This window comes from Rana temporaria, chromosome 5, assembly GCF_905171775.1.
Source record: "Rana temporaria chromosome 5, aRanTem1.1, whole genome shotgun sequence".
Taxonomy (NCBI): Eukaryota; Metazoa; Chordata; class Amphibia; order Anura; family Ranidae; genus Rana; species Rana temporaria.
Window position 1 is genome coordinate 243,455,296 of NC_053493.1, and position 25,090 is coordinate 243,480,385.

At 42.2% G+C, this 25,090-nt stretch overlaps 1 protein-coding gene across 1 annotated transcript; it reads right to left on the reverse strand.

Moving 5' to 3' along the window:
- Positions 1-9,154: 9,154 nt before the first annotated feature.
- Positions 9,155-24,510, reverse strand: LOC120940679 (mas-related G-protein coupled receptor member D-like). The gene is made up of 2 exons (XM_040353661.1): positions 24,387-24,510; positions 9,155-11,208 (listed from the first exon to the last, which is right to left on the reverse strand). Exon 2 carries the CDS (start codon positions 11,143-11,145, stop codon positions 10,174-10,176), a length of 972 nt encoding a protein of 323 aa, XP_040209595.1. The 5' UTR covers positions 11,146-11,208; positions 24,387-24,510; the 3' UTR covers positions 9,155-10,173.
- Between the last annotated feature and the right edge of the window lie 580 nt (positions 24,511-25,090).

Here is a 25,090-nt window from a genome sequence, read left to right on the forward strand (position 1 = left end):
ATCTCGTGGCTGTCGGAATATCCCAGAAGCACGGGTATGTTTCCTTGTGGGAGGTGCCAAGTATGTCCATTTGTTGATAGGACAAATACATTCTGTGATGCAAGGGGTGTGAACACCTACACAATTAAGGGGCTCATCAATTGCAACACTGAAAGGGTCATCTATATGCTCACCTGTCCATGTCCAAAAATATATGTAGGTAAGACCAAGCGCCAACTTAAGATCAGAATTGGAGAGCATATAAGGGATATTAGAAATGAGGAAAAAGAAGAGGAAAAACGAAAAAAACCCGGATACATTGAAAAATTGCACGACAGCCCAGTAGCCAGACATTTTTTACAATTTCACGGGGGCAAACCGGACGGCCTCAAAGTCAAGGGTTTTTACACGCTAAACTTGCCTGCTAGAAGAGGTGATCATGATAAGATATTAAACCAAAAAGAAAAATGGTGGATATACACTTTAAAATCATTGGCGCCTCTTGGAATTAACACAGAGCTAAGCATGCAATCTTTCCTTTAGTTCTTTTTCCTTTTTCTCTTTTTTCTCTTTCTCTCCTTCACCTACTACCTTTGTTGTTTATTTTCAGTCATCTCTCAAAAAAACAACAATTTCTTACTTATGGTATACATACTTTAATACCTACATGGCCTAAGGATCTTGCATCTTATCCACATGTCCATCCCTATACACGATCTGCTCATTCCCTTGCTTGTATCTCTCGGGGTTTCACCCCCATTTCCTAGACCTGGTCACTCCCTGTCCCAGTAGGTGACCATGATATTGTAGCCGCTCTTCGTGGTCAGGGTCTGTAGTTGACCTATGAGTGTTATAATACCTTGTCCCCTGAGAAGATGCATACTTAATATAAAATAAGCATAACGGGTCAGTATAATGTCTCGGTCTTTGTTTGTGGTCCCTATATTTTTGTCGTCTGGTACATACGTGGGGTTTGTGAGTTATATCATCGTTTTTATTTTCACTAGCATTTCCCTCAACTAACAATGTATCAGGCTATGTTGTAGAGAATGATGCTGTTAAGCGCAACCCACGACTCAAAAATGCATCCTCAACGGGTGAAAGACATGACAGTATGACACTATTACATCTATAATGACTGAAGCGCAAAGAACTCTATGACTAATGAAAGGAAAGAAAAGAAATGGAGAGATGGAGAGCAGGAGGGGATGAGGCGAGGGGAAAGAAGGGGAGGAGGATATGAGAGAAGAAAGAAAAGTAAAAAGCAGGATAATAACAGGCGAAGGTGAACAGAAAAAACAATAATGTAACAATAATAACAATAAAATCCCTGCTGAGCAGCCCGCAATAACACCAGCTAGACTCAATGGACATAATATGTCATTACAAACAGTCACTCCAAAAAGCACTCGAGACCTTAATGGTTTAGGAGAGTGGGCGTGCATAGCAACAAGTACAAAAAGGAGTGTTGCACGGCCCGTCTCCAAGCGTCCAGACGAAGCTACGCAAGTCATCTGCGAAACGCGTTGACGTCATCACGCTCGGGCCCCGGACACTGTGACACACCCCTCCTTCCATCTGGGGGCGGGAGACATAGGAAGCAGCTGTGACAGGAGGATCCGCTTCGGAGACCAGCTGGCTCCAAGTGCATCGGCATCGGTATCGGCATAGATCTGTGTATACGAGCCGGCACTCAGCATCTTACGGCGATCTACAGGCGTCTACTCGACGGGTACATCCCTTAATCACCAGAGGATTAAGCTAAAACCTGTGCTAGCAGCCGGGAGGACAGTGGTTCAACTCCAACAGCAAGCCGCACATCCGGTAAGCCCGTTCCAATTGAATTTTGATACGGTGATTGCCTGACATATGCAGATTGGCCCACCCAGAAATTAACACACAAGTTTTGTATGTGCTACTGGGAACTCCCGTGACCATCATGCCTTGCCGTGCCTTTCTTGCAATATACTAATTATGAGAGCAGGATCTCCAATGGACATTATCAGTCTGATGCAAACACTTTGTTGAAAAAATAGCAGAAGTTACTGCCTCTCTTTCCTCGAAACCCTGAACTTTTCTTTTTGGTGGACTGACATTTCCCCATACAGGATAGAATCCACCAGATTGCTGGACTTTAATTATGTCGATCAGACAAAATAGGAATTCATACACATATAAGTTGTGAACTCCAGGTTCAGGGCCTTTTCAGCACAACCTGCTTCCCCCTCCCCGCAGTGTCACTCCTGTGGTTTTTTCACTAATATCAGGTCTACTACTAACACATGTTTACAGATCGCATAGATCGGGGTTCCTGCCCCTAGTGAACTACCACAGAAGTCACACCACAGCATCCGGATTGCCTGGGTTTATGTTATATGTTTGTTAGTTGTCTTTATGTTTGTGAGTCATATTAGCTATACCGCTCACGCGGCAGCATACCATTCAAAGCACTTGTTCTGCCACGCGGTTTAGCATACACCGCAGACTAATTTTTAATTTTTATTGATGTTTTGTAGATACTAATAAATCATTTATACATTTGTATCAACTGAGTATAGTCCTTCATTTGCCTATAGTAACCTCTTTTCTGGGGTTAGCCTAGTTTTCCAGGGCTTTCACCCAGATTCTTTTTGTATTTTGACTAGTAGTTTTGGTTACGGCAAATACCCTCTCATTTGGGGGAGCGTCTTCTCAGAATAGCACATATCTCACATCATTGGTTGTCATATGGGACACTTCTTCCTTTCTCTTGTTTCTTGTCAAACAGACATTACACTAAAGCTGCAAGCAGTTTTAAATTACTTTTTTCTTATAGTAATCTCATTTTGTGCAGGCACAGTTCTAAACATGTGCCACTTCAAACAGGGGGGGCTCATCCCTACCCCCCACCTAAAATAAATAAACCAGTCAAAAAACCCTTGATCAAAAACATATCTGTTTTGCAAAGACATAAATAAAATAGACATTCAATATGGACACACAAATATAATCTTGCCGGCCGGCCCCACACACACACACAATCTTGCCTCTTTTCAGGGCAAGGTAACAACTGCTATGTGCAAGCTTTATATAACATAGGTTTGTGTGCTAATGAGGCAATTGAAAACACATGCACAGCCCATGAAACACACAAAACGCAAGTTCACCCAATGTAGAGACTGAACTTTAAAGTGGGGACACCTGTTAAGGATGTCCTTAAATTGCTAAGCCAAAAAACATGCTCTATGAGCATAACCAGAAACATCCAAGTGCTGTTCACACACAAAATTTATTCTAGTAATTGGCCCTAAAATGGGTATGGGGGCCCAGGTCCCACCTAAGGGACATACAGTACCTGCCGCCGTTATTGTACTTTCAGCGTGATCTCATCACTCTGGTTCTTGGCGACAGGGTACTGTACATCTTGCGCTGGCTGCCGCAATAGGAAAAACACAGGAGAGAGAGAGAATGGCCTCCATGATGGAGTGGGGGCATGCGACATATGGGCACAGGCAGCACTGGGCAGAAAACATTTAAACACATACTTTTGCCCCACATGTAAAAAGTCTTTACCAAAGCCTCTGAGTCTGCGTCACTCCCGCAAGAGATGTTGAAAGCACACATAGTTACATTGCCAAACCAGGAAAGGACCCCAATACGCCGGCTAATTTTATACCCATATCCCTCCTTAAAGCGGGGGTTCACCCAAAAATAAACTTTTTGACATTAGCTACATCCCTCCAGCATACTGCTAACATCTGCAGTATGCTGTTTTTCTTTTGTACTTATCGTTATACGAGCCCTTGTTATCCGGCTCCGAGCGGGGGATTACTTCCGGGTATAGGCGTTCCTAAGCGAAGAGGAGTTGATTGACGGGCTGCTAAAGCGCGTCACGCCTTCCGAAAATACCCAAAGTCACACTTGGGTGTTTACGGCGCCTGCGCAGTGAGCTCTACACGGCAGGCGCCGTAAACGCCCGACTGTCACTTTGGGTATTTTCGGAAGGCGTGACGCGCCTTAGCACCCGTCAATCAACTCCTCTTCACTTAGAAATGCCCATTCCCCGCAGGATTCCCCGCTCGGAGCCGGATAACAAGGGCTCATATAACGATAAGTACAAAAAAAAAAACAGCATACTGCAGATGTTAGCAGTATGCTGGAGCTAATGTCAAAAAGTGGATTTTTGGGTGAACCTCCGCTTTAACACAGACACCAAAATATATGCAAAACTACTTGCTAAAAGGCTAACGAATATAATACCATCAATCATTAAACGTGACCAGATGGGTTTTGTGAAGGGGAGACCTCTGACGCTACCAGGAGAATAATAAATGTGATACATCATGCTGAACAGACTTGAACGCCTTCTCTGCTGCTTTCTATTCACGCAGAGAAGGCGTTCGACAGGGTCCATTGGACCTATATGGAAATGGTTCTAGAGAAGTTTGGATTCCATGGATCGATACTAAAGGCTATTATGTCCCTTTATTAATGCCCATCTGCCCAGGTGTATTCTGCAGGTTTTTCTATCCAAGCCCTTTAACATCTCAAATGGGACCAGACAAGGTTGCCCCCTGTTTCCGACCATTTTTAATCTAATGATAGAACCCCTAGCCGAAGCAATCTGAACGCAACCCTTGATCTCAGGCTTTCAGTTTGGCCATAACATGCACACTATAAATCTCTTTACGGATGACGTAATCCTGCTTTTAACCAACCCGCTTGAGTCCTTAATAGAAGCACATGCAATTCTCACTGCATTTGGGGATGTTTCATATTATAAGGTTAATTTTACAAAATCTTTAATCTTAGACCTGGGAGTACAGCCCACATTAAAAAGAAAGTACCTACAAGAACACTTACCCTATACCTGGAGTAAGGGAAGCATTACCTACTTGGGTATCTCACTAACTAGAAAAACATCCGCTCTTGTTAAAGCCAACATGTCTCCGCTATGCTTTTGTTGGGGGTCCCTGATATAGTTGGTTAGGGGGCCCTGAGTATGTAATTCTCCCACTCCTCTCTCCACTACCTCATGGTGCTTCCCGTGGTCCCGGCCTGTATACGTCCCTCACCGTGCTGTTTTGCCAAGCCTTGGAGTCTTCCTTTAGGTGGAGGATAGTGCTGGGTACCTGTGGGCTTCAGGGGATGGTGGTGAGAGGACCGGGTGCCAATTTTCCGTTACCCCACCGGAGTTTCATACCTCTGCATTGCACCAAACTGTTACCTATTCTGTTGCTTATACTAGCTGTTTCTTCCCTTCAGTCATGCAATAAGTACAGGGGTTTAACCTTGCCTCCCTATGTTCCGTTATTAATATGATTTCCGTTCTGGGGTGGCACTCTGCTACTCTTCTATACTATACCACCTTATTTGTATTGTTCTACTATTGTGGGTTTTGTATGCTGTCTAGGTCCTGGTTAACCCCACAACAGTAGTGTACTGTGGTTCCGATACCCACTTTGGGGTGTAGGATCCTTGTGCACTCTGTACCCCACCGATTGTATCTACACACTTTAAGTGAGTGGACGAAGTCCTGTCACTTATTCGGTTATTTTTTTTAGTGGGCCTGTAAGTATCCCCCCCTACCCCCTTTCCCCCCCCCCCCTACCCCAACCGCGACTCTCTCGACTACATACACTGTCATTATGATACCCAATGACCTGACAGATGGACAGCCCTTCTCAAGACTTAAATTATACTCCCTGAATATGCGCAGGCTCAATATCCTCTACATGCTCTGGAAAAAGAAGCCACATATCACGTTGCTACAGGAGACCCACTTTAGGTCCGATAGTATTCCTAAGCTTTACGACAGAAACTTTCCGACTGTGTACCATGCCTTCAACGATACTGCCAAATCGAAGGGAGTGTCCATCCTGATTTTGAGACATTGCCCTTTTCAGGTGACGGACGTCCATCGGGACCCGCCGGGTAGGTACCTTTTTATTAAAGACACACTGTATGACTTACCTTACACAATCACGAATGTCCATGCCCCGAACTCACAGCAAGTCCCCTTCTTCCGCAGAGTACTTTACCAATTGACTGCATTTCAATCGGGCACGCTGATCGTCGGTGGCGACTTCAATATCCCCCTAACCTCTTCCCTTGACACGTCTTCCGGTGCCTCTTGCTTGACGTATAGAGCCCTGCGTGCAATAAAATCTCAATTGGCCACACTGATACTGCACGATACGTGGCGCACACTGCACCCAAACGTCAAAGATTTCACTTACTTTTCCCCATTGCACAAGAAATATTCCAGACTAGACCATTTTTTCCTCACGCAGGATGCTCTCACTTTGCTCATGGATGCTACTATCAAACCCATGCTGTTGTCTGACCATCACCCAATCACTATGTCCCTTGCGATTCCCTCGCAACGCACCAGATCTATGATCTGGAGGTTAGATGATTCCCTGCTACTTGATTCAGAGAATTCTAGACGGGTGTCTGAAGCCCTATCCCGATACTTTATCGAGAACACCGTTGACGACTCCTCGCCAACTACAATATGGGCAGCACACAAATGCGTAGTCCGGGGGGGGTTTATTTCTATGCTAGCCAAACGCAACAAACTTAGAAAAGCACGACTGTTAGAACTGTCCGAACGGGTCAAAACGCTTGAACGTGTACACAAGCTCACATTAGCGAACCAAACACATGCTGAACTGTTGACAGCTAGGGAAGAACTCCTGGAGGAACTCCAGAAGACTTTGGAGCGCAAATACACCCTGACCAATAAGCTGTTCTATGAATTCGGGAACAAGGCCAGGAAACTCTTAGCGGCGTCACCCTTCAGAAGAAGAAGGCTTCCTACACTATACACACTATAACTTCTTCCTCAGGGGGTACGGTAACGAAATCAGAGGATATTGCAACCAATTTTGTGCATTATTTTACTGACCTCTACAATTTATCCACACCTACGATGACGCAGTCCACCTCTGATAGGAAGACGATTATTAACAATTTCTTGACGGAGTACGGCCCTGCCATTGACCCCCTTGACGACATGTCGCACCTGGACTCCCCCATCACGACCTCATGGCTTTAAAACAACTGAAGGCAGGAAAGAGCCCGGGCCCGGATGGCCTTTCGGCTAGCTACTACAAACCTTTGCCGACATATTAATGCCACAATTTTTGACGGCCTACAACGACTTTCCGACTTCCGTCCCTCAAAACAAAGACCTACTTGAGGCACATATCTCCCTGATCCCTAAACCAGGCAAAGATGCCACACTAGTCGCAAATTATCGTCCGATCTCCTTACTCAACATCGACGTAAAACTCTATGCTAAGATTCTGGCGAACCGTCTATTACCCCTTGTCCCCAAGGTCATTTCAGTTGATCAAGTTGGTTTTGTTCCTGCACAACACCCACAGATTTACCTGACTTCCTGTCACACTGTCTAGACCAGGCGAGGGCAAACTCGGCTCTCCAGCTGTTTTGAAATTACAAGTCCCATGAGACATTGCAAGACCCTGACAATCACAGGCATGACTCCTAGAGGCAGAGGCATGATGGGATTTGCAGTTTCACCACAGCTGGAGGGCCGAGATTTCCCACCCCTGGCCTAGACACTAAGTCATAACAACCAATGACTCATTCCTGGTCCATTCAGCTGCCAAGCAGGAGATTCCCTGGCTCACCAATGAAAGTAAGTAAAGGGGTGGGGATCCAAACTGAAAATTCAGCACTCATCCCCCATGACAGCTCTGTCTGTATCCATACTGCCACAATGCTGCAGTGCCTTCTGTGCTCTGTGTGTCTTCGCCCCACTCAGCCTTACTCTTGTATCTGCCATCTCCAAGGAAACCTTTGATGCTGTGCAGTAGTTGGAACCTCACTCTACTCACTCGACTACTTTGCAGTCACAGCCCTGTGCAGGGATAACGTGAGGCTTAGTGGGGCAAACAACACTTAGCACAGGGAATGCAGCAGCATCGTGTTAACACAGATATAGAGCAGACTAGCATAAACAAGGAGTGCTGATATTTTTTGTGTTTGATATTTTTTTATTTGGCAATTGTATGGGGCCAGGGATAAAGCATTAAATGCTATGACACTGGCTGGACGCTGGCTTCATAGAAACCAGGGAGCCTGCCCCTAGCTTGTTTGCTAATCTACAAACTGGCAGTAATTCTTTAAAGGAACTATTGCAGACAATTTTTCCATCTCACTCTCACTAACGTCACTACACCAAGTTTCACCTCTATTAGTTAATTAAATACAATATTTACTTATCAATGAAAATGACAATACCCATTAAACAATTTCATTTATTACTATGGGTCAAAATATGCTACTCTAATGAGCTTACACAGTGACAATCAATGTTGACAGTGAGTTCACATATTGATAATACATACTCAAAGTCTATCCAGGCATTCTTTTTAGCCCGCTAAGAATACAATTATTAGATTTTTATATTGTATATTTTTTTATATATGTTCATTGCTTGGGAATTTGCTGTAGGTGCTGTCTCTCCTGTCCCTCCGAGGGTATCCAGAGTGTGGTTCCTTGTAAGGCCTCCTGACACTGGGTTCCCCTTCCTTGGGGAGATGAGAACAATTGCAGAACCTTCCGGATCACTTACCTGTTTTTAGAAAAAATTCTGGCTATAAGATCACCTAGTCCATTCCCTAGTGGTAAGTATAACACTACTGTATATAATTAATTCAGTGCATGACATAATGTGTCTAAAGTTGAAAAATAGTTTAATTTATTCCTTTACAGCAAACCCACCACCAGAAGAAGACCACTACTGCACAGGTCGAAACGCATCAGTGTTTTTGCACAGTAAAACAATATATAATGGAATGCTGTGTACTTTTGTGTTTGCATCATTGTATTATGGAACATGTGTTGTATTCTATAGCCATAACCTATATATTTTAACTGTAACATGACATTGGAATTACACAATAAAGAACCTTTTATCTATTTCACTTTTTGACCTTGTTATATTGCTGCTTAAAAACCCCTTGGGGGGAATTTTCCTATACTATTGCAGACATAGTGACAGATTTTTAAAGTGCCACTATTAAGAACTTCATGTGTTGTATTACACTGTGGGGCATTACAGCTCAAGTGTGTTGGGGTACCATTTACAATGAATGGCACTGCAGTGTACCAACACATATAACGTTTTGCGTGAATGGGTCCTAGGAAGAAAATAAAACAGGGATAACATAAGTTATAATCAGTTTTATTACAAAAAAAAATTATTTTAACTCAATGTGAGCTACAAATATGTATGCACAATTACACTTCAGATGTTGCTTTACATATTACAGATTATATAGAACATGAGCCAATATATTTGAGAATACACATATCACAAAGTCAGCAGATAACCCAATCTCAACGTTATTAAACGTTTCCAATCCAAAACTGCATGAGTGCTTTATTTTAAAATAAAAAAGATAAGAAGGCATGTGATGAAACCTGTTAGCCATATGCAAATTAAATTAAGTATGAAAGTACATTTAAGGCACCTCAAACTCCTAAACAACCTTATATATTTATAGCAGCAATGTGCAAATTAAGGACAGGTTTAACTAATGTAAATGAGCTTGGTTTAAAGTGGTTCTAAAGCCTTCAGGCTTTTTTAGCCTAATGTATTAAGGTAAAAAAACCTTCAGTATGTAGCACCCCAACATATACTTAAGAAAGCCCTATCTTGATTCAGCACCATGCACTAGGGCACAGGCTCTCTCGGTCTCTCCCTCCTCATTGGCCCCCACTCCTGTCAATCACAGCCAGTGAGGAGGGAGCAGGGGATGGGGTCAAGCTGCACTATGTGTGGCTCAGGAGTGAGCAAGTATGTGTGCCCTAATAGAAAGCAGCTTGTTATGGGGGCACTTGATGGGGGATCAGGGCTGCTCTGTGCAAATCTGTTGCACAGAGCAGGTAAGTATAACATGTTTGTTATTTAAAAAAAAAAAATACAACCACTTTAAGTAGCAATTTCTCCAGCAAGGCAGGTTTGCTTTAAGAAAGCCAGCCGGTTGGAGGTATATCAAATGAAAATCCATATAATTAGCATTTCCAGTCTTCACAGAAGTTTGAGTTGATAAAGTAAGATCCTACTTTAAGATTCATATTCTGTAATTCCTGAGTGAATCATATTTCCTTGTTAAACTAGATAATTGTTGGTGTGCTTTGCTCTTGAAAGAAAATCTAGAAGGCAACTGTAAGGTTTGTTTAGCTTAATGTGTCAATTGTTTTGTTGCTGTTTGAGTCATCATTCTCACCTTCTTCCTCCCTAAAGGCTCTTTGAAGGGCTTCATGGATTGAGTGAGGGGTCTTTTGTTTCCATTTCCTTCCAACAATAAAGTAAATGTAGGGGTTGATGGTGCAGTTAAGCACTGTGCAATAAATTGTTACATAGAAAAAACTAACAGTTACCAAATCTGTTGGTGTTAATTTGAAGTATATTAAAAATGACAAAAAAGTAAATGGCAGAACTGATAGGATGAATACAAGAACTGCAATAAGGATGATGATGTACAGTTTAGGTGTGTATCGCTGCTTTATTGACCTCCTTACTTTGATGAGCAAGGTGAAGCTGGAAATTGCCATAATTGGTAGGCAGATGCCAATGGCTAAAATAAAAACTATTATTTGAACTGCTGAACATTGTGAGGTTTGTTCCAAGTAAGCATCTGCTGTACACACAAGGTTCTCAAGGAGACTTTCCAAAGAGCCAAGGATCCAAAGAGCAATGCACATAATAGTGGACAAGTTCCTGGGGCGATGGCTTCGGTACCAAAAGGGGAACAGAACAGAGCTACATCGTTCCATGCTGACAGCTGTAAGGATATACATTCCGGAATACTGCATAATATCATAAAATATTTCTATGAAAATATATAAACTCTCCTTCCCTATAAAATCAGGATCTGTACCAATGATTGTATTTATATGGATCATCAAAAGCAAGGTAGTAAATACAATAAACAGGGCGTCAGCTACCGACAGATTCATAATATAAACTGTGTATTTGTTTCTCTGGATCTTGAAGCACAGGTACCAAAACACAATAACATTTCCAACTAGGCCAACAATACAAAAACATAGTGCTACAACAGCAACTATGGTGAAATGTATGTACGAATATTCCGAATAGCTGCTAGAGGGTTCATCCTGGGTGTCATTAATGCTGGTTACATTCATGTTTTCTTTAGTATTGGCAGAAATATTCCAACTGTGTTATTGGAACGTATCTTCTTTTTCCATCTGTGTTAAATACATTACCATAAATTATTATTAGTTAATCAGAAGTCAGTACCTCAGGATAGGTAGATAGATAGATAGATAGATAGATAGATAGATAGATAGATAGATAGATAGATAGATAGATAGATAGATAGATAGATAGATAGATAGATAGATAGATAGATAGATAGATAGATAGATAGATAGATAGATAGTAACTATGGTAAATTAGTTTGAATCTCACAGAAAAAAATTACAAAGATAGTGAGTTTAATTTCCCATTTAATTTAGAAATTCATATCCTACCAAATATTTCCAACGGGAAACATGGTAACTTTTTTTGTCCAAATTGGGAGAATTCATCTGTAATCCTGTTCCAGTGACCACTGGAAGGTCTGGAAGATTTTGACCGTCTTCTTTATATATTACCTTTCTATCTTTTCGACAATGGTCACCAGCAAAGAAATATGTCTGGGCTGGAGTTTCACATTAACTAATATATTCTTTATGACTGACCAAAAATATTTTATATATATATATATATATATATATATATATATATATATATATATATGTATGTATGTATGTATATATATATATATATATATATATATATATATATATATATATATAAATATACATATATATATATTTATATATATATATATATATATATATATATTGTCTTGTAAATTCACCATGTTGTGCTCAAAAACTTAAAACTTACATGTCTGAAACTATCACCAATAGTGGAAGTTTCATACATGTCATTTTTTTAGCGCAACACTATGAATTTGTATTTTTTTAATTTTAAGATAATATAACCTATTGTGTTTGCAACTTATTTATATTGTATTTATATTTTCTGTTTTTTTTTTTTTCATATTTGCACTGTTTTTCTTTATATATTGTTATAAAGTGTGTGGGTTACATTTTTTCTTTGAAACACTTTAGGAGCAGTGTATACACCATTCCTAAAGCGCCCCTGCCCATTCAAAATTTTAAAACATGATTAGCTTAGGCTATTTTGTATAATGACTGCATAAAGTGTTTTTTCAAAAGGTAACCTAACACTTTAATTTAAAGTGATTGAAAAGTCTAATTTTCTTTTTCTATTAAAATAACAAACATTACTGCATGTAGCGCTTTATGTTATGATGGGGTTCAGTATCAGTTAGTATAAATTGTGAGTTCCATTTGTGAAGGGTTGATTTTATATCTGGATACCGTAGTCAGTTACATATGATATTAATATGGGAAAATACCAATTCTTTATGTAAAACTGTTGTGTGCTGGCCACTTGTGCTGATTTATGACTCATTTATGTTTTGTGTTTTTTCTTTTTTTTTCTTTCTTGTGTTGTTACTATGCTTATACCATGTTGAACATTTAAATAAAAAACAAAACAAAAAAAAAAAACATGTTATACTTACCTACTTTGTGCAGGGTTTTTGCAGAGTAGCACAGATCCTCCTCTTTTCGGATCCCTGGCTGGAGCTCCATGCCCCTCCCTCCTGTCGGGTGCCCCCACAGCAAGCAGCTTGCTATGAGGGGACCCAAGCCGAGCTGCAGCTCCGTCTATCCATTCAGACAAAGAGCTGCAGTTTGGCCCCGCCCCCTCTCTTACACTAATGGGGTGTGAATCTGTTGCAATTTCACAGTGCAATTTATGTTGTGACAGGTGTGAATTTAATGTGATTTCTGAGGGGACTAGGCATAGCTGGAGATTGAATTCACACTGTACCCCTACTAAACTTGCACAGGACCCTTTTTTTAACTGGATAAAAATCGCATTGCATGGATGGGAATGACCTTCATTGGAAATAATGCTTTTGTCACGATCAGGCATCGGGCTCAGAGGCCAATTGCTACAGCAGTTGAAGACAGGTAGACAGACAGTCACTTCTGGCAGATGACACAGGGTCACCTGAGGTGCAGAGTCTAAGCGCTAACCGGTGTTCACCAGAGCTCCTGAAGGTGGAGATGGATTTTGCTGCATATTAGCACCAGGTCGCGGTCCTCAGGATCGCCCCACCAGGAGGTGAGCAAGACGGGTACAATAGCAGATAAGCAGGTAAGGATCAAACAGAAGCATGGTCTGTAAACAAGCCAAAAGGTCAGTAATAAGTATTTGCAGGTTGGGATCAGGCAGCGTAGTCGATGAACAAGCCAAGGGTCGATAATGAGCAGTAGAAAATATATACGGCAGCAGGGAAGAAAGGAGCGAGATACAGGCTGGAGATGGCACAATATTCTGGCAAGGAGGAAGTGCAGAGACATGGCTTATATCAGGAAGTTTGTGGGAGGAGCAAGGGGTTCAAGGTTCAAGGCAATCAAGACAGGAGGCAGGAATGTCCAATGGATCAGATGGGTTTGTCCAGCAGATCAGACAGGGAACTGTCCAGCATCCCAGATAGCTCAGTGAGAAGGTTCACTGCCAGACACAGCCGAGGTCCCAGGTTCAAGTCCAGGTCCTGACAGTACTCCCCTCCTCCCAGGACATCCACTGGACGTCTTAAGGCCTGGTTTGTGAGGGAACATCTGGTGGAATTCTCTTGTTAATCTAGGAGCATGAACATTCTGCTCAGGCTCCCAAGAATTTTCTTCTGGCCCGTATCCTTCCCATTGAACCAGATATTTCAATTTGTTCCTATAGATCCTGGAATCAATAATTTTCTCCACCACATATTCTTCTTCACCCTGTACCTCAACAGGTGGAGGAGGTGGAAGAGTTCTTCCAGAAAAGTATTTTCACAGGGTGAATCTTCATACTGGCTGGAAGTTTTAGGCGAAAGGCAACTGGGTTGATCTGGGCCAAGATCTGGAAAGGTCCCACAAACTTTTGTCCCAACTTTGCAGATGGAACATGAACCTTCAGATTTTTAGTAGATAACCAAACTTGATTACCCACATGAAAGGTAGGAAGTGCTCTGCAATGTCTATCTGCAGCTTTCTTGTAACTTTCCTGAGCTTCCCTCAAAGTCTCGATCAATTTTTCCTGGATCTCCTGTAAAGCAGTTTATTTCTTGGTAACAGCAGGAATTGGAGTTGAGATAGGGAGATCAGGGATAAAAGCTGGATGATGCCCGGTATTTAGGAAAAAAGGGGTCTGAGAGGTGGAGCTATGTTTAGAATTGTTATAAGCAAATTCTGCTGTAGGAAGATAGTCCACCCAGTCATCCTGAAGATAACTAACAAAACATCGGAGGCAGGGCCGCCATCAGGGGGGTACAGGCAGTACACCTGTAAGGGTTCCGGAGGTTCCCAGGGGCCCGGAGGCCCACAGGGCCCCAGATGGCAACTCCCCCTTTTTTATGTATTTTTTTTTTAAGAAAATATATATTTTTTTAATATATTATTTAATTTTTTATTAAAGGGCCAAATTTTTTTTTTAGAGGTCCGGAGGTCGCCCCGGATGGCAACCCCCCCTTTTTTTTATTTATTTTTTATAAAAAAAAAAATTCTAATATATTTTTATTTTATTTTTTATTAAAGGGACAATTTTTTTTTAGGGGTACGGGGGGCCCCACTTTTTTTATAAAACATTTTTTTTTATATATTTTTTTATTTATTTTAAATATATATATATATATATATATATATATATATATATAATTATTATTATTATTATTATTATTATTAAAGGGCCCAAAGGTCCCCAGGGCCCCGGATGGCAACCCCCCTTTTTTATAAAAAAAATTTTTTTTTTTATATTATTTTATTTCTTTTTTTTTATATATATATATATTTTTATTATTAAAGGGCTCAGAGGTCCCCAGGGCCCCATGTGGCAAACCCCCCTTTTTTTATAAATGTTTATTTTTTTATTTTTGTTTATATATATATAATTTTTTTTATTAAAGGGTCCAGAGGTCCCCAGGGCTGGATGGCAACCCCCCCCTTTTTTTTTTAATATAAATGTTATGTTTATTTTATTTATTTTTTATATTTTTTTTATTAAAGGGCCCATTATTAAATAAAAATAAATTCCTGATGGCTGCCCTGATCAGAGGTACTGCTCTAACGTTTGATTGGTCCTCTCGGTCTGACCATTAGACTGAGGATGAAAAGCAGAAGATAGATTAATTGTTACTCCTAGAGCTGAGCAATAGCTTTTCCAAAATTTTGAAGTGAACTGTACTCCTCTGTCAGAAACTACATCTTCTGGAATTGCATGTAGTATAAAGACTTCCTGAACCATCAACTCTGCAGTTTGTAAAGTGAGCCATCTTAGTAAAGCAGTCAATAATAACCAAGATAGTGGTCATTTCTTTAGAGGGGGGGTAAATCAACCACAAAGTCCATAGAAATTGATCCCCATGGCCTTGATGGGAGAGGGAGTGGCTGGAGCAACCCCAAAAGAAGAAGCTTGGGGTGTCTTATTGCGAGCACAGACCAGGCACGAGGCTACATAACTTTTGACATCTCTTTTTTACCCAGGCCACCAAAAGGAACGGGATAAATCCCACGTCTTAGAAACTCCAAAATGTCCAGTAAGTTTGGAGTCATGAACCAACTTGAGGACTTCAACCCGAGCAACTTCAGGTACATAGAGGCGATGTGCTTGAGTTCAGAAGCCATTTTTGTACTCAAGGATGATGTCCATAGGAGGATTTTTGAGGATTGGGTCATTCTCGTACCCTTCCTTGAGGAGACTCAAGAATGCTTTAGAACTTGTGGCACCTAGAAAGTTCTTTTGAGGCAGGACTGTGTATTCAGAGTTGTCTTCCTGGAGAGGCCCAGACAACATTCGTGACAAGGCATCAGCCTTACCATTCCTTGACCCAGGTCGATATGAGATAATAAAATTGAACCTGGAAAAGAACAATGACCAACTTGCTTGTCTAGAAGACAATCTCTTGGCAGAACGAATAAATTCCAGATTCTTATGATCTGTGAGAACAGTTACAGGATGCTTAGCGCCTTCCAGCAAATGCCTCCATTCAGAAAATGCTTCCTTAATTACCAGCAACTCCTTATTCCCAATGTCATAATTTCTTTCGGCTGAAGACATTAAACAAGAGAAGCAAGCACAAGGATGTAGCTGCATCTTTTCACCACGTCGTTGAGAGAGGATAGCTCCCACGGCTGAAGCATCCACTTCCACTATAAAAGGTAATTCAGGATTGGGATGTACCAATACTGGTGCAGAATTAAAAGAGTTTTTAACTTTCCAAAAGCAGCCTGTGCCTCAGATGACCACACAAAGGGCACCCCGTTCTTTGTTAGCTGGGTAATTGGAGCTATCACCTTAGAGAAGTTCCTTATGAATTTTCTGTAAAAGTTAGCAAACCCGACAAATCGTTAGATTTCCTTAATGTTTCCAGGGGCAGGCCGATCTGCCACTGCTTTAATCTTCTCAGGATCCATGCTCACTCCATCTGGTGAAATTATATACCATAATAACTGGATCTGGGTTTGTTCAAACTCACATTTCTCCAATTTGATGTAAAGTCGATTCTGCCTTAATCTTTCAAAGACAGTGCAAACATGCTTGTGGTGCTCTTCCAGGTTATCAGAAAAGATAAGGATGTCATCCAGATAAGCAATGACAAATTGGTCCAACAGATCTCGAAAAAAAACATTTATGAAGTGCTGAAAGGTCGCAGGGGCATTGCAGAGACCAAAAGGCATGACCAAGGACTCAAAATGCCCATATCTGGTTCTAAAGGCGGTTTTCCATTCATCTCCTGAACAAATACGGACCAGGTTATATGCCCCCCGTAGGTCAAGTTTTGTAAACACTTTGGCAGAACGAAGTCTTTCCAACATTTCCGAGATCAAGGGGAGTGGATAACGTTTTTTAATTGTGACCTTATTCATGTGCCTGTAATCAATGCAAGGACGCAAGGTGGAGTCATTCTTTTCAACAATGAATAGGGCTGCTCCTGCAGGAGATGTTGAGTGTCTAATAAAACCCTTTTCTAAATTTTCATCAAGCCACTCCCTGAGCACTTTTAATTCAGGTTCTGAGAGATTAAAAAAGCGGCCAAAAGGTATTTCAGTCCCTGGAAGCAGCTCAATGGGGCAATCGTATGGGCGGTGAGGAGGTAATTGATCTGCATTTTTCTTATCACAGACATCCCAGAATGCATGGTATTGTGGAGGCAAGTCGTCATATGACTGGGTAGTTACCATACCAACTTGCAATTCCTTGACCAGCGGAGAACTTGTTTGATAAGATTCCCTACAGTGTTCCTTGCAGTGGGAGGATGTGAAATCTATCGTCCATGCTCCCCAGTTGATAGAGGGATTGTGAGTGGAGATCCAAGGAATGCCCAAAATGACGGGAAATTTGGGTGATGTGATCAACTGAAAGCTGATGGTCTCACGATGATCAGCCTCAAACTGGATTACCAGAGGAACTGTTTTATGGGTAACAGGTAGGGATGAGCTTCGAGTTTGAGTCGAACTCATGTTCGACTCGAACGTTGCCTGTTCGGCGAACAACGAATAATTAGGGGTGTTCGCGGCAAATTTGAAAGGCCGCGGAACACCCTGTTAAAGTCTATGGGAGAAATCTAAAGTGCTAATTTTAAAGGCTAATATGCAATTTATTGTCCTAAACAGTGTTTGGGGGACTAGTGTAAGTGTATCAATGCAAAAAAAAGGTTTAAAAACGGCCGTTTTTCCGGGAGCAGTGAATTTAATAATGCTAAAAGTGAAACAATAAAAGTGAAATATTCCTTTAAATTTCGTACCTAGGGGGGTGTAAAGTTAGCATGTGAAATAGCGCATGTTTCCAGTACATTGAACTGTCCCTGCACAAAGTGTCATTTCTGAAAGGAAAAAAAGTCTTTTAAAACCGGACTTGCGGCTATAATGAATTGTCGGCTCTGGCAATTCAGAGAGAATTCATTCATAAAAAAAAAAAAAAATTGCGTGGGGGTCCCACCAAATTCCATTACCAGGCCCTTCAGGTCTGGAATGGATATTAAGGGAAACCCTGCCGTTAATTTAAAAAAAATGACGTGGGGTTCCCCCCAAAATATCCCCCAAATATCCATTCCAGACCCTTCAGGTCTGGTGTGGATTTTAATGGGAACTCCACCCCAAATTTAAAAAAAAAATGGCGTTAAGTTCCCCCAAAAATTCACACCAGACCCCTTATCCGAGCACGTTAACCTGGCCGGCCGCAGAAAAGAGTGCGGCCCCCTCCTGAACCTCATCCCCACAACCCTTGCCCGGTGGTTGTGGGGGTCTGCGGGCGGGGGGCTTATCAGAATCTGGAAGACCCCGGAGGATACAGACAACGTTGGAGCAGGAAGCCGGGAATGAGTGGATTATCACCTCTGGATTTCTTTTTCTTTTTTTTTATTAATAAATGACTTTTTTGTGTGTGTTTTTTCAAACTATTTACACTTCCTTCGTGAAATGATAGGGGTACAATGTACCCCATTACCAATTTACATAGGGGGGGCCAGGATTTGGGGGTTCCCTTTGTTAAAGGGGTCTTCCAGATTCTGATAAGCCCCCCGCCCGCAGACCCCCACAACCACCGGGCAAGGGTTGTGGGGATGAGGCCCTTGTCCCCATCAACATGGGGACATCCTCCATGTTGAGGGCATGTGGCCTATTACGGTTCAGGAGAGGGGGGCCGCACTCTGTCCCCCCCTCTTTTCTGCGGCTGGCCAGGTTAACGTGCTCGGATAAGGGGCCTGGTGTGAATTTTTGGGGGAACTCCACGCCATTTTTTTTTTAATTTGGGGTAGAGTTCCCGTTAAAATCCACACCAGACCTGAAGGGTCTGGAATGGATATTTGGGGGGAACCCCACGTCATTTTTTTTTTAAATTGACGGCGGGGTTTCCCTTAATATCCATTCCAGACCTGAAGGGCCTGGTAATGGAATTTGGGGGGACCCCACGCTATTTTTTTTTTATCAATAAATTCTCTCTGAATTGCCAGAGCCGACAATTCATTATAGCCGCAAGTCCGGTTTTAAAAGACTTTTTTTCCTTTCAGAAATGACACTTTGTGCAGGGACAGTTCTTTGTATGGGAAACATGCGCTATTTCACATGCTAACTTTACACCCCCCCTAGGTACAAAATTTAAAGTAATATTTCACATTTATTGTTTCACTTTTAGCATTATTAAATTCACTCCTCCCGAAAAAAATGCAATTTTTAAAACTTTTTTTGCATTGATACGTGTCCCCTGGGACAGGACTCGGGTCCCCAAACACTTTTTAGGACAATAACTTGCATATTAGCCTTTAAAATTAGCACTTTAGATTTCAAATGTTCGAGTCCCATAGACTTTAATAGGGTTCTAAAGTTCACACGAACATTTGGTGTGTTCGCAAGTTCTGGTGCGAACCGAACAGGGGGGTGTTCGGCTCATCCCTAGTAACAGGTCCTGAGGATAAGGATGAACCATCAACTGTCTCCATCTCAATAGGAGCAGATGTATTTATGGCTTGAATGTTATTGTGGTGGGCAAACTCTATATCCATAAAGTTTCCTCCAGCCCCAGAGTTCAGCATAGCAGAGCAGGGGATTTCACGGCCCTCAGAAATAAGCTTAATAGGGATGACAAAATGAGACAATGGAGAATTTACTTTATTTTCTTCAAGAATCAATGGGGAGATAGACTGGGTAATGGAGTTTATTTGTTCAGGCAGGATCACATCAGTCGCCGCAATTGTTCTTCTAACCTTGTTAGGGTAGTTAACTGCGTAATGCCCAGAGTCCCCGCAATATAGACAGAGGTTTTTTCCGAACGTCTTCTTTCTTTCTCCTGAAAAGAAATGGATCTCTTAATTGCATCAACCTGCATAGGTTCAGCTGTGCCAGAATCTGGAGAAACTCTTGGATCCTTCTGAACAAATTGGCTAGCAGAGAAACGCATGACACCATTACTTCCAAACATTCCCAGCCTCTCCTTTCTCCTTTCTGTAAGCCTCTGATCAACTTGGATACATAGTTGGATGAAGGCTTCAAGATCATTAGGAGTCTCTACTCTGGCAAGCTCATCTTTTACCTGCTCAGAAAGCCCTTGGCGGAACTGACTTTTTTGCGCTGCTGGGTTCCAAGTGGTATCTGCCATCCAACGTCTGAATTCAGCAGTGTACTCAGCAACGGAGCGTTTACCCTGTCGTAAACTATGCAGCTTTGCTTCAGCCATAGCGCAGCGGTTGGTATCATCAAAAACTTGATTCATCGCATCCTCAAAAGTCTGGAAATTATTCAGCATGGCACTGTCTTGTTCAATATAAGGGGAGGCCCAGGCTAGAGCTTTCCTAGTCAGGAGGTTGATAACAAACATTACCTTCTGTCTTTCAGAGATGAATGCAGCGGGTTGCATTTGGAAATAGATGCGACACTGGTTAAAGTGGAGTTCCACCCAGGAAAAAAACATTTGCCCAAAAATCATAAAAAAAATTGAAAAAAAAAATGTGAAAAAAAAAATTATACTCACCCGAAATACCTGTTGCTATGCGGAAGCTCGTAATCTGCCTCTTCCGTAACTGCGGTTTATCTCTGTCTTCATCCTCTTCTAGTGAATGGGGCGCGCTGCTTTCTGGGAACTGTGTGTGTTCTCAGAGAGCAGCCGGCCATTCACAAGTCGGCGCGAGACTCGCGGATGCGCAGTAGGAAATGGGCAGTGAAGCCGTAAGGCTTTACTGCTTGTTTCCCCTAGTGTGAATGGCGGCGCGGGACCTGCATCGATCGTGGGATCAGCATCGTGGGGGCCATCAGCGCGGCCAAGTAGGACAGGTAAGTGTCTTTATTAAAAGTCAGCAGCTACACTGTTAGTAGCTGCTGACTTTTAAAAAAAAAAATTTGCGGGTGGAATCCCGCATTAAGAAAACTTCTGTAATGGTGTCGGTCTCCATTAAATTTGGGTGGGTGAGGCATATGTGCGTTAGTATCATCTCGGGAATGTAGGTCCAGCAATTGTTTAGTCAGAGCACGGATCTCTTCGTGTTGCTCCTTCACCAAACCTTCCAGTACAGAAAATTTATTTTGGTAAGTGACACCGAAGTCCTGCAGCTCTGCAATTTGCTGACTCAACGGAGCCACAGCATTTGCTATAGCGGCCGCCATGTTTTTGGCCAGAATATTCTGTCATGATCAGGCGTTGAGCTCAGAGGCCAATTGCTATAGCAGTTGAAGACAGGTATACAGACAGTCACTTCTGGCAGATGACACAGGGTCACCTGAGGTGCGGAGTCTAAGCGCTAACCAGTGTTCACCAGAGCTCCTGAAGGTGGAGATGGATTTTGCTGCATGTTAGCACCAGGTCGCGGTCCTCAGGATCGCCCCACCAGGAGGTGAGCAAGCCGGGGTACAATAGCAGATAAGCAGGTAAGGATCAAACAGAAGCGTGGTTAGTAAACAAGCAAAAAGGTCGGTAGAGAGTATTTGCAGGTTGGGACCAGGCAGAAGCGTAGTCGATGAACAAGCCAAGGGTCGATAACGAGCAGTAGAAAATATGCACTGCAGCAGGGAAGACAGGAGCGAGATACAGTCTGGAGATAGCACAATATTCTGGCAAGGAGGAAGTGCAGAGACATGGCTTATATCAGGAAGTTTGTGGGAGGAGCAAGGGGTTCAAGGTTCAAGGCAATCAAGACACAAGGCGAATCTCCAACCGATCAGATGGGTTTGTCCAGCATCCCAGATAGCTTAGTGAGAAGGTTCACTGCCAGACACAGCCGAGGTCCCAGGTTCAAGTCCAGGTCCTGACAGCTTTTTTAGATGACATAAAAATCTAGTGTAGCACCCTGGGGTTTAGTCAGGGAGCTCCTTACAAATTGACTTACCAAGAGTAGTTATCTTGGTCGATTGATAGAGATCTATGGATTTCTCCCTAAGTTTGGCATTTGGCTGACATTTCTCTTCTACCGCTAGGTGGCCGGGTTCTAGGTAATACAGGATATGAGAATGACAACTCAAGGTCAGGTTATGGGTATATGGGGTATCTCAGCCAATTGGCAGGGGTTTTCTTGAATCCCTTGGCCTGCTGGGAGATTCTTTTATATATACGGGTGAGATCAGGTGATCTATGTTTATTGCCACCTGGACGGCTGTCTGGGTGGATGTGTGTCGTACGCCCCGGCTGCTAGGCCGGAGATTGGGCCTATCCCAGGGACATTTGGCTGCCAGGCTATGTGAGGGCCTATACAGAAGTAAGAGGGCAGCACAATGTTGGGGCTGCGGCTTGCAGTCAAACCAGATGTGACGGTTCTGCTGGCCGGAGAACCTTTCAGGGGTTGGAGGTAGAAGGCAAGCTGTCGCCACAAAGGGACCAATCACCTTTACCAGGGACTACAGTGAGTAACTAAAGCAAGTACTGGAAACCGTATTCTCACTGAAAGGGCATGGTGGAGAATCGGGAAACTTCAGGCTTCAGGTTTCAAGGCAGAGCAGCCTTGTGTGTCAAGCCAAGGACTGAGCCGGTTAGCAGGGGTGAAGCTTGAGAAGTATTGGGAGTGCCAAGCTAGGGACCCAGCAGAGAAGCAGGGGTGACGCTTGAGGGGATGCTACTACAAACCTTGGAGGATCTCAAGGGATTCAGAGTCAGTGAATCAGTGGGTCTAGTGAGAGAGTGGAAGGCTCAGTATTGAAGAACTACAAGGAGTAGTTGTAGTGAGCTGAAAGAACTGTTATGTTTGTGTTAGGAACTGTTAAAGGACTGTTACCATAAGAGAAAGCATTCCTGCAAGTACAGATGTGGCTTCCTGCTGGGGCCTTTCCCCGTACGGCTGTCCTTCTATTGAAGTCTCGGAGTCTGCCGATTGAATCTATAACTAATTAGAGTTGTCCTGATCTTAACCCTCTTTCCCTTGCAAAAATATAAAAAGGACTGTTAAAAGAAATAATACCTCTTTTGTATCCAAAAAAAGTCTGGCCCCCAATGACTTTCACCATCTTTGCACCCACTATACCGCACAACCCACTACATATTGAAGGATGTCAGCAGTCTGTGGCCTCAAAGGTTCTCATTAGACTGGAAGAGATAAAAGACTTTGCTACATACAGTGTATGCTCTTTGGATTGCATTTAATCTGCATAGAATTTGCTTAGGTGTGAACCAGCACTCAAAGTGCCATGCCTCGCTTGTGTGAGTCGCTTACTGATGCTCCCAAAGGGGTTGATTTCCTAAAACTGGAGAGTGCAAAATCTGGTGCACCTGTGCACAAAAATCAATCAGCTTCCAGTATTTTGTCAAAGCTTAATTGAAGAAGCTGAAGTTAGAAGCTGATACCATGCACAGCCGCTCCAGATTCTGCACTCTCCAGTTTTAGTAAAACAACCCCAATGTTTGTTTCCTTTTTATAACATTGGTACTGATCATGAAAATGGTTGTGAAAAGTAAAAACTGAGTAAGGCCCCTTTCACACCAGCGGACCGATCGCGTCCGCCTGTCTGTTTTTCAGGCAGACACAATCAGACCACCCATTGTTCTCTATGGAGCAGTGAATGTTAGGGAACATGTGTCTGCTGGCACCCACCTGTGTCCAATCCGGTCTGCTTAAAACAGACAGATGGAGATACGTTCGTCTTCCCTCCAGGGGATTGGATTTCAGTCAGATGGAAACGGACAGGCAGTCTGTGTCCATCTGACTGCCCCATAGAGAACAGTGGGTTTTGTCTGTGTCTTCTCTGCATAGCGGAGTGGACACGGACCACTCATCCGTCTGCTCAGCAGGGATTTGCAAAGAGATTCCCCGTTGAGCAGGTGGATCTGCTTAACAGATTTCGCTTCATCTGAAAGGGGCCTTAAAGTTATATGTGATTTCAAATACAAACAACAAAGATGTACAAAGAAGTTTGTTAAAATCCTTTAAATGTATGTATGTTACCAGGGGAGGTTTTTTCAGCAAAAGTGGAGTTATATTATTGGCAGGTTTACTGTAAATGTTATACTGTGTTACTGCAGCTTCTGTATTGCATAACTGAATATTTAAAATCCAGCACTGGGGTCTTAATCATTAACATAAATACAAAACAGACCAAATGCATCTATTTTCTAAAACTGACATTCTTATCCAATAAAAGCCTTAAAAAACTCACAAATAGTCTATATCTATAGAAATGTCTCATGTTATTATAGGTCTACAAAGTTCATATTCTGTACATCTTATACAGTTCTGATAGCAATTATTTAGTTCAGAAATGTAAGCTAACAGTGATTTAAAAATAAAATAAAACATTTCTAAAAGATACAAGTCTTAAATAGTAGATCTCACCTTTAATATGATGTTTTTTTTTGTTTTCCAGGTAACTACAAATACTGAATCTAGTTACACCTTTCCAGGACACTCAGCCATAAACTGCTGTCTTTGTAATAGTCGCATCGATATGAGAGAAATTACTTAAATAGGCAGCTGTGTGTAAGAGATTGAGTCAGAAAAAGTACAGAGGTGGAGCTACAGCTTGTCATAATTAGGCACCAAATTTAGAAATTGAGTTACGTCAGTTTCCCTATAACACCTTAGCCTGCAATTATTGGGAAATACAAGGAAGTAATATGTAAGATTTACGTACATACCAGTGATATGTACGCTACCTACCGGACCAGTTTTTTGTTCCGCACACACCTAGGAAAATGCACATATGGCTTTGAATTTATATCAAAGACCCCACACACATTATATTTTCTAAAGCAGAGGACCTATACAATAAATTTATTGTAGACATGATTTTATAGGGCACATAATAGTTGTGCAAATGTTTATGAAATCTATGGGCCAGATTCACATATAATTACGTTGCTCCTGGGCAGCGTAACGTATGTGATTTACGTTACACCGCCGCAGGTTTACAGCGTAAGTGCCTGATTCTCAGAACACTTACCTGTAAACTTGCGGCGGTGTATCGTAAATGCGCTCAGTGCAAGCCCGCCCAATTCAAATGGGGCGGGCACCATTTAAATTAGGCGCGTTCCCGCGCC

Coding starts and splice junctions, on each gene's coding strand:
- LOC120940679 (XM_040353661.1), bottom strand. CDS start 11,145: ATGAATGTAACCAGCATTAATGACACCCAGGATGAACCCTCTAGCAGC.